Genomic DNA, 13,504 nt, shown 5'->3' on the forward strand with positions numbered 1-13,504 from the left:
ATATATATATATATATATATATAGAGAGAGAGAGAGAGAGAGAGAGAGAGAGACAGGAGAAAGGAGGGAGAGAGAGGAGAGAAATATCGATTGGTTGCCTCTTGCAGGCCCCTAACCAGGGACCTGGCTTGCAACCCAGGCATGTGCTCTGACTGGGAATTAAACCAGCGACCCTTTGGTTTGCAGGCCAGTGCTCAAGCCACACTGGTCAGGGCCCCGCAGCCCTTTTTGAGAGTGGGGAAAGAGGGAGTGGGGGGGAAGTCGTAATTTCTAGAATGTAGGTAGTCCCATTTTTTAGAAGGCAAACTGAGAGACAGAGAGGAGGAGTCAAGAGCCCTGGGCAGGCTGCGTAGTGACCGGCCTACAGGACAACATGACCCTCACTCCCTGCTGGGGCGGCCCACACAGCGGGGCCTGGGGATGCACCGGCCTGGGCACTATCCAGGGCCTGTCCATTGTCCTACTCTACAGAATTTTTTTTTCTGTAGAGAATTTTTTAGTTTATTTGAGTCAAACTGGATGACAATTGCCAGGAAATAAAAGCTCAAGAGATTAAGAAAATGCTCTGGAAAATGGCAGTTTTACCACTTATTTTATGTGAGGTCTGTCCAGCCACACACTATGAAAAATAGAGACATTTATTGAAGAAGATACAAGACACGAGAAACATTGTACACAGGACAATGATGCCTCTGTCCCCTTCAAAGTAGGCACCTTGGGACCTCACACAGTTCTCCCAATTGCTGTCAGCTTCCCTGTTGTATTTTCCTGAATCTTATCGACGGTCTGAAAAATCTTCCCTTTCAAAGGTGATTTTAGTTTTGGGAAAAGGCATAAGTTGCAGGGCGCCAAATCTGGGCTGTAAGGGGGCTGAGTCACCAGGGTGATTTGATGTTTCGCCGAAAAATTCTGCACAAGATGTGGTGCATGAGTGGGCGCGTTGTCGTGATGATAAAGCTGCCAGTCACCACTTGCCCATGGCTGCGGCCGTTTTCGTCATATTGAATCTCTCAACTGACAAAGTACGCTGAGATAGTACTCTTTATTAATTGTTTGGCCTGGAGGGGCGTACTCAATCCAAAAAGACAGTTAACATGATCTTGATCTTGCTGCGACTTTGTTGCGCCTTCTTCAGGTGGGAGAACCAGGCAACTTCCTTTGGGGTGAGTGGGCCTTTGTTTCCGGATTATAGCTGTAGATGCACGATTCATCTCCAGTTATGATCTTCTTGAAGAAATCTAGTTCATTGGTAGTGGTTTGAATCAAGTCATTAGCTATTGCAGCACCATGTTCCTTCTGCTCTGGTAGCAGAAGCCATAGAACAAATTTTGCCACATCACGTTTCATGCCAAGATCCCTTGTCAAAATCTCAGACAGTAGTTTTTGGAATCCTGAGATCAGCTTCTGGTTCTCGCACTGTCATTCACCGATCTTTGTTAATTGCAGCCCGTACACGTCCCACATTCTCAGGTGTCTGCTTGTTGCCGGCCTTCCAGAACATGGGCCACTTTCAACAGATTCTTGATCATCTTGAAATGTTTGTGTCACACTTTTATTTGTGCTGCACTGATTGCACCATCCCTGAAAGCTTTCTGGATCATCCAAATAGTTCCCACGGAGGAATGTTTAAACTTAGCGATAATTTGATGCAGATTCATTGTTCCACTCGCTCACTCATTTTTTTTTTTTGTTTGTTTATTTATTTATTTAGAGGGGAAAGGAGAAAGAGAGGGAGAGAAACATCACTGTGTCGTTGCCTTTCACTCACGCCCCCAACTGGGGACCCGACGTGCAACCTAGTCATGTGCCCTGACTGGGAATTGAACCAGCGACACTTGGCTCACAGGCCAACACTCAATCCACTGAGCCACAGCAACCAGGGCCTCACTCACTCATTTTTAATGCGATGGCCACACAGTACACACGCTCACTCAACAGAGCCTGCCGCCCCTGCCAACTAGTACAGTGAAGTCATCATTGTTCACGCATGCACATTCCAGTTCCCTCTCCTTGGCTGCCAGGTTATGTCGATGTTGTGCAAACAATTCTCATTATATTAACAATGGCTGAGCTTTTTCTGGACAGATTGTGTACATCAGAATCAAGGGGGAAGACGTAGGGGGTTACATGAAATCCATTGGTCATAGGTTAGGAAGGCAGGAGAAAGCAAAGTGAGGAAACCACTGGGATTGGATAAAAAGTAAAACGGATAGACACATACCTCTTTTACATTGGCGGGGTAGTACAGGATAGTTAACATTTGCAGCGCATAGAGATGGTATGCAGGGAACAAGATAATAATGGGTCTCAAGCTCTAGTGGGAGATTGTGCTCTGGAGGGGTCTGACATTCCAAACGTCTGTTATCACAGATTCGAATAAACAATAGACAGGCTCAGTTAAGGTAAATTAAAGATTGACCTTTGTCAGGGAAGCTATCGGTCTAAGATGTGACTACCTGCCATGACTCAACTTTAGTTAGGCTACTTTGGTCTCTGAGTTTGTAAGGCCACCATTCAGGCCTCCCTGAGCTTGTCAGGTGTAGTGCGTGGCCCCTTTTTTGTCCACACCATTCACTTCCTGCCCATTGCACCCGCTCTGCCCACTGCCCCTGCTGGGGTATCAGGAGCTCAGGGGCCAGAGGAAAGGTCACTGGTGCCTTAACAGGCCTCTGCACTGGACCTGCTTTTAGAGGATGCAAAGTCTGCATGAACCAGAAGGGAAGGGAAGGCATCCTGGGCAGATGGAACGCATGCACAACTGCCAGGAGGAAGGACAACCAAGGCCAGGAGCATTCAAGGCCACCAGCTAGAGTGCCTTCTGTGGGAAGAGGGACCCAGGACCTGTGAGGAACTAGCCTGTCAGGCCGAGGAGCAGGAATTGTGTCCAGCAGCCATGGCAGCCATGGTGGAGGTTTGAGCCTGAGGGTGGCTGTGCTCAGTGAGGTGGGGACGCTTGCTGGGGGGCGGGTTCCTCCCAGGCTTTCCCCAGCTCACAGACTCCATACTATTTCTTTTGGTGGCCACATGCAGATGGTGACACTCTGAACCGTAGGACTTTGGCCTCATTATGATCAGATGAGCCTGTGTTTGTAAAAGTGTCTGTGAGAAGGAGGAGAGTGTGTGCAGTTCAGAAAGGAGGGGTGCACAGGAGCACTGGGCTGGGAGTCAGGACTGGTGGCCCAGCTCAGTCTCTCACTGGCTCGGGGGCTTCGGGCAGGAGTGTTAGCTTCCCTGGGACTCAGGCCAAAGGGGGAGGGAGTGACATCAACTTCTTCCTTACAGGGTGATGGTGAGGACCAGATGCAGAAAAAGATTGTGTCAAGACCCTTATGCAAATGTACAGGGTCACCATGCCGCTCAGAGTAAGGCTTCATTAGTCCCTGTGGGAAAGGTAGGGAGGTAGTTGGAAGAAAACTTGATGAGCTGCAGGTAAGAAGGGGACCTGGAAGTGAAGGCCTCAGGGATCCAGCACAGACTTTCTGCTTTGGGCTCTGATCCCATTACTGCTGAGTCCTGTCCCTTCCCCTCCTGGACCTTGGTGGGCTGAAGACTAAATGATGTGGGACAAAGTCCTAGTCATAGCTTGTGGCCCTCTGGACTGGGCCCCAAGTCAGGAGATTCCTGTCGTTCTGACTACACTGGGGTGACCTTTGTCATGGCGAGTAGCACGCCTTGCATTCCTGAGGCTGCACACTTTGTAACTAGCTGTCCTGTGGCTGCTGACTCACCTCTAAAGGAGAGGAAAGGAGAACAAAAGAGGCGGACAGTCAGGCCCAAGATCACACAACATGGGATGCCAGTACTCACTGCACTCAGCCAGCGTTTCAGGTCTTGGATTTTGCTCACATGGTGGATGCCAGCACCCTGCACCACCACCACTGCCAGCTCCCCTGCATCTCTGCTGCCAGCCCCCCCATTGCCACAGCCATCACCACCTCCAGCTCTGTCTGCCACTCCACTCTTGTCATCACAAACATCTCCAACGTGTCCCTCCTTACCTCATCACCACCACGGTCACTGCTTCCATCCCTAATGCCATCCCAGATGTGGACTGCTGCCTGTGTCCCCAGCCCTGCCTCCACACCTAGCTCAAGGGCCGACTCAGTCACTGCACTTGACCCAGCTGCATGATGTCAGCACCTGCCACAGTATCATCTCTCTCACTGAAGACTGTGGCTCAGCACACACTGTTATGAGGATTGACGACCTGCTACTTCCACCTGAGCAGCTGGGTCATCTACGTTTTCCAACCTGGCTGGACATAGCCCTACTGTTCAGCATGTGGGCTGTCCCCAACTATCATCTCTGGGGACCTTGGCAGGCCAGTAGTTTTCACAGTCACTTCTCAGGAGGTACTGGTTAGAGTCACACTGCAGGGAGTGATCAGAAATACAGTCCTTGGCTTCATCCACACACATCCCGCCCTGTCCACGATCTCTGGAGCCTTCTCAGCGTGTGAGCATGGTGATGGGCATCGGGGTGAGACCGGATCAGTTTCCATGGTGACTGTGCTGGCTGTACCAGTGATAAAGTGAAGATGACCCTGCAGGATGCAGAAGCGCTTACTATGTGCCAGACACTGAGCTGGCACCTTTTATTCTATGTTCCCCCCAATGCCTATTAGAAAAAGCAGGTCAGAGAAGGGCAGGCAGTACCCAGTGAGGCTCTGTCACTCCTCAGCTCTCTGAATACATGCACTTCAAACAGGGAGAATAGTGCAGTGGCTGAGGGAGTGAATTCTGTGTCCAGAGGACCTGTGTCAGAGCATGGTCTTATCATCGATTCTGTGTGGCCTCAGTCAAGCCCCTTACTCTCTCCGTCTTGGTTTCTCAGCAGCCACCTCATTGCTGTGTGCTTCTAATGTGCGTGGGTCAGTGCCTGCTACCCAGTGAGCTCTGAACTCTGAGGTCAAATTCAAGGCCAGTGTCAGGTTTGGGCTCTGGACCAGGCTCAGCTACCCTGCTCACCCCCTTCGTTCCCTCCAACACCCCCTCACCCTAGAATACCTGGAAAATGGGTGGAGGATGACAGCAACCGAGGGAGGACAGTTGAGTGGTGGTGATGGGCGGGCCTGGGTCCGACCCATGCCGATGGGGGTCTGCCTGAAGAGGAAGGCCTGGGAACAAGTGCTCCTTCCTCTGTGCCTCTTTCTCCAGGTCTCTCCAGACGTGATGGCGCTGCTGTGGCTGTCCTGCTTGCTTCTTCCTGCCCTTGTTGTGTCTGGTGGGTGCCTCTCCTCCCCGACCAAGTAGCACTAATCTGGAGACCATAGGTAGAAACTTCCAGAAGGGGGGCAGCTCCCTCATCAGCAAACACCCAGCTTTTACAACCCAGTCTTCTGGTTGGCAGCCCTGGGGAGGAAATCAGACCCAGGCTGGTGAGCTGGATGGAAGTTGGCCAGTCGGATGGGCGTGGGCTCCCATGGGACTGGTGAGGGCTCAGGTTTCACAGGGGTGTTTGATATCCCAGGGCTCTGTGTCCCTACAGTGGCAGCCAATGTAGCCCCTGAGTTCCTGCCCAACATGACGTCAGTGACCCTGCCCGAGGACCTACCCGTGGGTGAGTAACCATCCCCGTGCCCAGACTATGCCAAGCCCTGCACCACAGCTCCAGGGCAGGTCATGGGGCAAAGGCCGTCTGAAGGGAGACTGTTTCAGAGGTTTGCTTTAGGCTCTTCGGCATTTGGATCAAGGCCTAGGCATCCAGACTCTCACGAGAGCTCCTCTGGTTTCCCAGCTCCTGCTGTCCTTTGGCTCCCCAAGGAGAGGGCATCCACTGGGCCCATGTTTCTCTCACAAACACCCCTCACACTGGTGGTGTCCCTCTGGCCTGCCCCTCCCAACAGCACTCCAGAAGTGAAGACCTTCACTTCGTTCTTACTGCCTTTATCAAATTACCTTGTATCTATAGCAAGTGGGATGGGTTTTCCGTTGATGGTAGTGATCTAATGCTTGTTTTTAAAATAAGTTCATTTTTATGAAGTCACAAGTTGATTAAAAGAAGAGATGTAAATAATGAGATGTGTCTATGGTAGTGATCACAGCAGTGCGCAGGAGTGAGTGACGTTTGGGAAACATCAGTTCAGGAGAAGCCAAAGGGCTGGATGCCACGGTCCCAGCAGGTAGGAACGGGCTGAGGAAGCAGAAGCGGTAGGTGACTGTATTCATGGGATGGAGGGTCAGCTGTGCGTAGGAGACCCCCCCAGACAGAGGTGTAAGTGAGGTCAGGGTTTAGTGTTCTCTGACATAGAGGTGTGGAGCTGCAAGTTTGGGGCTGTTGGAGGCTCTGTTCCATCCTCAGGTTCCCTGCTAGGCCTTTCCAGCATGCGGCCCTCCCCATCATGGTCTCCGGGGCACAGGCCACACCCCACCCCAGCCACCTGGAGAGAAAGGGCCCAGCGAGCTCCTCCCTGACTCATAGGACAGGCTTCATGTTTTATACTTCTGACTTCTGTTCACACATCAATGGCCACACCTTAGCCACATGCCACACCTAGTTGCCTGGAAACCTGAGAAATGTGGACTTTCTTCTGATTGGCTGTGTACTCTCTCTGCTCCTAAAATCCTGGGCTCTATTAGTCTGAGAGAAAGGGGATGTGGGTATGAAGAGCTCTTTTACTGTCAGCTGAAGCTACCAGTGAAGCAAGAGGCTGCGCACCAAAGAAGTCTCCCCAGACTCCACCCTGGGATTCCGGGACTCAAAAGTTTAGGTATGGAACCAGGAGGAGAGGATGGGGGTGGGCATTGCAGCCACAAAGGCCACATCCATTTGCACATGGTTGCCAAAGCAGCAAAGTCTACCGAGGGCTATATTAGTAAAGGTTTAGAGCCAGGGTGAGAGACGTGACAGTCTCATTCTTTACACTCTGGGAAGACATAGCCTGCCCTGGAGGACTGGGTGGAGGTTAAACTGATATTCATGAATGTTCTTTGTAGAACAGAGAAGTAACACATACATGTTAATGATATTTACATATATTTTCATAGCTGTTTGGTCATATATAAACACACACACACACACACAGTCCTTCAAACAAATGTTACAAATATATATAACCCAAATGCCTTCACAATCTCCATTCTCCAGGGCAATCCTTTCATGTTTCATATCTAAATTAAACAGCAGGAGTCCCCATCTCAGTTTAGAGGCCGCTCTGGGGTCTGTTCTTGTTGGGGGTTGTAGCTTAACCATTGTTCCTGCCTCCCCCTCCCTGGCAGCCCCAACCTTTGAGGCCAGTCTGGGGAGAAGAGAAGAGATGACGGCACTTGTTGTCATCAAGGGAGTGTCCCTCTAGGTCAGGTTCTCTGGCGCCTGCCTGTCCCTCCTCTCCCAGGGCTCCTCCCAAATACTCTGCCCTCTGCAGCCTCTGGAAAAGCTAATTATTTTATTGTTCAGAGCAAGGCACCCCCCTCCTTCTCAGCCAGACCAAAGGAGGGTCTTTGGCTCTTTTATAACCACATGACCCCTCTGAACCAAGAGCAATGTTTTCTTCCCTGAGACAACGTCTACAGTTCTCATGCAATGGGAAAGCATTCCCAATCAGATTTAAAAGAGTATGTTACTTAGTCTTTTTATTTTGAAGTACAGATTTTTCCCACTATCCTAATGTAGAGTATTCCTGTGAAACCTTTCCTAAGCCGAATGGCATTTAGCAGAGAAGCAATTATCGAGTAAATGGAACATTTCTTGAGCATTCCCAGTCCCAAAATTCAATGCACGCAGTGTCTTAATTTTATTATCACAATCAAAACTCTTAATTATGTCCAGTTTTATACGAGCGTAATGCCCTTACGAGCTCTCTTAGGCTTTTCTGATACTTTAGGACACATCTTGCTAGCAGATGCACAAGATGAACCGAGATGGAGCACAGATGCTCCCAGACCCAGTTCAAAGCTAGGGCCTGATGCTGTGATGTGGTTCCCAGGGGTGGAGCTCAGTGGGCGGGGCCCCTCTCCCTACAGGGCGCTGCTGCCTCTGGAAGGCCGGCTGTAGAACAGATGATGAACCCTATTTTTGCTTTTCACCTATTTTCATAGAAAACCCTCCTCGGATTTCTTTCAGTTGGCAAAAACAGGTACTAATGTAGGTCTTTCGTAAAAGCAAAGTGGCCTAGGGCAAACTTTGGAAAAGTGGGGACACCTGTATGACTTATGTACAGGGAAGCGCACTAGAATCACACATAGCCACTAATGGGAGCAGGACACTGGATGCTGCCAGCACCCCCAGGCCTCTCAGCCACTCCTTCCTGCACAAGACCTGTGTTCCTAACACTAAGGCTGGGCAATCTGTAGAGTCCTCAAGCAGACTTAAAAAAAAAAAAAAAAAAAAAAAAAGATTCCAGAGTGAGGGGAAGGGAGGCAGAAAGAGAGGGAGAGAAACATCAATCAGTTACCTCCCGCACATCCAGTCAGAACTGGGGACCCAAACACAGCCCAGGCCTGTGCCCTGACTAGGAATCGAACTGGTGACTTCTGCTTTGTGAGATGACTCCCAACCTGTTACAGAGTGAAAGGGGGTTCTTTCACGTGGCGCCTTGGTGTAAAACCCAACAACTAGTGCTGAGGAAAACAGGTCTTTATTTACAATATTCCAACCTGGGGAGGGCAGTGAGCACTTCAGCTCAGAGCTCTATTCTCCCACGGGACCCAGCACTTCCCTTGCTCCCCAAAAGGCTAGAAGCCAAAAACATGCCCAGAAGTTCCCCATCCCTTATCTGTCAGCTGTCTTCTGGGGTACAATGTCATTAGCCTCCATGTAACAGTCCAGGAAAACAAATGCCATGTTGCACTGGATCATGCATGGTTCTCTCTTTGCCCCTTCAAAGCCGCATGGAATTCTTTCTTTCCTTTCCAACTCACATGGAGTCATCCTTGCCAAAATGCTTGCCGCCTATAATAATTTCTTCCTTCTCATTTTCAAAGAAATTAAACTCTCTTGTGGGCCCTTAAAAGTATCATGGGCCCTGGGCACCACACCTTGGAGACCCATGGGCGGGAGCTCCAGGGAAACACATTCTGAGAAAATGGAGAAAGCTCTGGCTAATAAACAGCTGTCCAAGAATGGAAGGGGGGAGACTGAAGAGAGAGGAAGCTCTGGCGCTGGAGGTGGTTGGATGTGATATAGGAGGTGAGGCTTGGGGTGGAGGTGCGGGCTTGATGAATCTGTAAAACCTCCCTTTCAGGCTGGAGAGAAAATGACCTTGGGCTTTTCTAGCCCCTTCCCTCAGCACTGCCACCGCTGCCCTGCCCAGGGGTGTGTTTTCCAGGGGACGGTGGGAGAGCTGGCCTGGGAGGCCAGCAGCAGCTGCTCTCTTGGGCAGAGTGTTCTGCATGTTCTGGGCCAGCTCCAGGGTGGAGGGAAGACTTAGAAGGGGCCCAGGCCCCTCCAGAGGGTCTTCAGCAGCCCTCACTCTAGGAGGCACACCACTGCTGCAGCTAGATACCGTAACTCCAACCATCTTTGGTCTTCTCTCAAGGAATTCCAGGAGGGCATGTCCTGGGGCCGGGCCAGGGGAGGGGGTGACACCTGGGTAACAGCCCACTGCACTGAGTTCACCTGAAGTTCGGGTCATTCCTCCAAAGGAGAGGAGGGTGCTGTAATCAAAAGGCCTTTGGTTGGGTGCTGAGGAACAACCACCAAACCTGACACCCATGACCATAGGGACTGGAGCTGTGAGGGCTGGAAGGTCCCAGATTTCTGGGCTCCGAGAAGTTAGGCCGCTGAGCTTAGCCTCGTGGGCAGCTCAGGCAAGGCAGTAGTGAAGGAGGTGGCTGTGGACCCTGGGCATTCCCTGTCCCGTCTTCAGGTGCTGAGGCCTTCTGGTTGGTAGCAAAGGACATGGACCAGGACCCTCTGACCTATTGGATTAGTGGCCCCAATGCCTACTTCTTCTCTGTCAACCCAGACACTGGGGAAGTGAAGCTGGCCAGCTTGCTGGACTATGAGGTAAAGGGCAGTGACTTGGGAAGGCACGTGAGGGGAATGGGGAGAAGAGGGGGACCCTGGGAGTCCATGTCTCCTTGGTGGGCAGCCTGGCTGCATGGTCACCCCGAGTAATGCTCACTGGGACTCCTCTCTCCTCCCATTGCAGACACACTACTGGTTCTCAGTCACCATTGCTGTGAATGACAGTTACAACAGCCCAGTGAGTTGGCATGGGGTGTGGAAGGGAGGGTGGTCCAGGGACGATAGGCCCATTTCTGACTGTGTCCCCTGCCTCAAACAAGCAGAGAGAGGCCCAGTTAACAAGGACAACAACAAAAAGAATTGAATGTTTAGTTTTATTAAAATTATACTTGTCCACTTTTTGTTATACAATATTACCAAGACCTTAATGTTAATTATTAATTTATTTTAATTATATAACTATATTGTTTGTATTATAAAAAAGGCAAATTATATTATTAATTAATATATGTATTAATAAAAAAACAAATGCCCAGTACCTCCCTACCCAGCTCCTCTGAGATGGCAAAGTTCCACATCTTCAGCTGAATGTGTTGCTATCAGTGCTCGTGTTTCCAAGGACCACTGTGCCTTGTGTCTGTGAAAGTTGAGGGTTTTGTCTTTGTAACATATTCTCCAAACCCCATCCATTAAAAAAAATCACTTCAATGACTTAGGTATCTATGAATGCATTTTCTTCGTAAACATCTCAAAAACTGCAGATGAAGATCAAGTCCTCTCAGAGAAGCCTCTCAGTCCACCCATTCCTGGTGTCCACCTCCACTGTGCTCTCTCAGAGCTCTCCTGAGTGTTCATGTACATCTACACACTCACAGCAGAAAGGTCGTGTGTTTGTGCATTTTCTGAAATCCACATGGGGTCCTACTGTACATATTATGTTTTTTAAAAAAGTTTTATTATTTATTGATTTGAGAGAGAGAGAGAGGGAGAGAGAGATTTTTGTTCCACTTATTCATGCATTCATTGATTCTTGTATGTGTCCTGCCTGCGGATTGAACCCACAACTTGGTTTATCGGGACTACGCTCTAACCAACTGAGTTACCTGGCCAGGTTGCATATATTGTCTTGAACTGCCTTGTCCACCTAGCTCTCAGCTTTGAAGCTCATTCTGTGTCTGTGCTTGAGTCTCCATCTCTTTACTGTCTCCATTCCAGTGTTGGGACCAAACATGGTGCCAGTCTCTTCTAATGGACATTTAGGTTGTCCACATCTTCATATGATGGCAAACAAAGCTGAAATGAATATTCTAGTAATAGGACAGGCATATTTTAGATTTTTAAAAGTGACCTAGTAACGGTCCTGGCTGGTGTGGCTCAGTGGATTGAGTGCCGGCCTGTGAACCCAAAGGTCGCTCATTCGATTCCCAGTCAGGACACATGCCTAAGTTGTGGGCCAGGTCGCCAGTTGGGGACACACGAGAGGCAACCATACATTGATTTTTCTCTCCCTTTTTCTCTCCCTTCCTTTCCTCTCTCTAAAAATGAATGAATAAATGATTAAATAAATAAATAAATAAATAAATAAAATCTTATAAAAAGTGACCTATTGATGTATGTAATTTACACTCAAATGGTTCAGTAAACATGAAGAGAGAGGGAGAGAAACCTGGATGAAGGGTATGGTGAATTCTTTGTACTATACTTAAAATTTTTCTGGCATCTGAAATTGTATCAGGTAAAAGGTTACCCCAAACATTGCCTAACTGTCTACCTGAGAAAGTATATCCACTTGCTCTCCTGGCCAGATGCTTCATACCTTGTTTTCTCAGGAGCCCATATTTTCCAGGCTTACTGGGCTTTCTCCCCACAGGTGCAGAAGGAATTTCAGGTGATCGTGGAGGACAGAAATGACAATGCACCTGTTTTCCAGAACACTGATTTCTCCACCAGTATCAACGAGGTAACACCTGCCTTTTGGGGTGTGTGTTGGTGGGGAAGACAGTCCTAGAAGCTCTTCTAAGAGTGGGAACCACCAGACACAGCTGGCAGGGGAGCTGGGTTAAGAAAAGGGAACTGCCAGAAAGGGCAGCTGCAGGCACCAAGTCCAGGGGATGTAACCCCATGAACAATAGGTACAGCAACATTTGACAGTCAAGCAGACTGCTTTGGAATTCTTTCAATTATAACAGGGAAAAAAAGGAATTAATTTTTTTATGTATCCGAAAAATTTAGAGGTGCATTTAGATTCTGGCATGGCTGGATCCAGATTATTCAAACCAAGTCATCAAGAAGAGATTTCTCTCCACCTCTCAGCTCTGTGTCTCCTTTCCTCCATCCTGGGGTAGGCGGGCAGTTCTTCCTTGATGTGACAAAAGTGTTCCCAGCAACTCCAGGCACACATCTCACCAGCTGTGCAACGTCAACACAGACTGTCTCTTTTTCAGTGGTCCCAGCCAAAACCTCAGGGCTGACTCTCATTGGCGCATTTTGAGTCATGTGGATATGGAATGCTGTGGTTGGTTAGGTCTGCATCATTGGTCTTCCCCTCTAGTAAGGGAAGGCAGCCTCACTTGAGCTGCATGGATGGGTAGAGGTTCCCCAAGGGTCTCTGAGCAGCAAACAGTGCCATTCCTGAATCTTTATTACCAAGTGGCTTTGAAGATCCATGAGGTTAGGTCTCTACTCAATGCCAGATGCCAGGCTGGGATGGAGCCCTACTATGTGCCAGGCACTGTCTTCGGTGCTGAGGATATCTGGTGAACAAGACAGACTTCGTTACCCTCCTCAGTAGCTCATATTCTAGTCCAGAGAAGACACTAATCAAGGAAACTTTAAATAAGCAGCATTATTTCAGATGGTGTGAAGCTCCATGGAGCTCATAAAACAGGGCAAAGTTAGAGAAAGTGACTGGGGAGGGGGCTGCTTCTCTGAATAAGTGACATCTTAGCAGAGACCTATACGGCAAGAAGAAGCTGGCTACAGGATGCTCCAGAAAAGGCTGTTCCAGGCAGAGGAACAGCAGATGCAAAGGCTCTAAGATGGGGATGAGCCAGGAAGCCAGTGTGGATGGAGGGTGGAGAGCGAGGGGGAAGGGAGGCCAGGGAGGTGGGCAGTGGAGGTCTATGGAGGCATCATGGTCCGTGTTCTGAGCAGAATGAGGAACCGTTGTGTTTGTAGCACAGGAATGATGTAGTCTGATTTGTGATTTTCAAGGATCTCTTCAGCCACCACGTGGAAACAGTGAGGGTGTGGACAGGAATTGCAGTGCCAGGTCCCAGGCAGCAAAGGCCTCCTGAAAGAACCTTTCAGTTTGGCGGGGTGCTGCCTGGGACCTATGGCTGCAGGCGATAGGGAGCCCACAGGGATGTCTGATCAACAGAGGGGCACATCCTTGGTTCTGGAATGATCATGGCAAATGAGAAGCCAGCTCAAGTGGTAGAGAGGCTGAGTGGGGAGAGGAGGGTTGTTCCCTGTGCCCCCAGCTGCCTCCAGAGGTCCAGCCCAGCCCAGTTGGGAAAGAAAAGGGAACATCTGTGGGATGCTGGGTTTCAGGCCTTGGAAATGCTATCATTATCCGCATGGGACAGTTGGGGACACT

The 13,504-nt window shown here is 49.6% G+C and overlaps 1 protein-coding gene across 1 annotated transcript in view; it reads left to right on the forward strand.

Moving 5' to 3' along the window:
* CDHR2 (cadherin related family member 2) overlaps positions 1 to 13,504 on the forward strand; it is a 34,268-nt gene that overhangs the window by 1,592 nt on the left and 19,172 nt on the right. The window contains exons 2-6 of the mRNA XM_090287931.1: positions 5,157 to 5,223; positions 5,488 to 5,559; positions 9,806 to 9,945; positions 10,091 to 10,144; positions 11,777 to 11,866. Of these exons, the coding sequence (XP_090144057.1) occupies positions 5,172 to 5,223; positions 5,488 to 5,559; positions 9,806 to 9,945; positions 10,091 to 10,144; positions 11,777 to 11,866 (408 nt within the window). The 5' untranslated portion in view covers positions 5,157 to 5,171. The remainder of the gene's footprint in view (positions 1 to 5,156; positions 5,224 to 5,487; positions 5,560 to 9,805; positions 9,946 to 10,090; positions 10,145 to 11,776; positions 11,867 to 13,504) is intronic.

Source organism: Furipterus horrens, unplaced genomic scaffold, assembly GCF_987537825.1.
Source record: "Furipterus horrens unplaced genomic scaffold, mFurHor1.1.pri manual_scaffold_10, whole genome shotgun sequence".
Classification (NCBI taxonomy): domain Eukaryota; kingdom Metazoa; phylum Chordata; class Mammalia; order Chiroptera; family Furipteridae; genus Furipterus; species Furipterus horrens.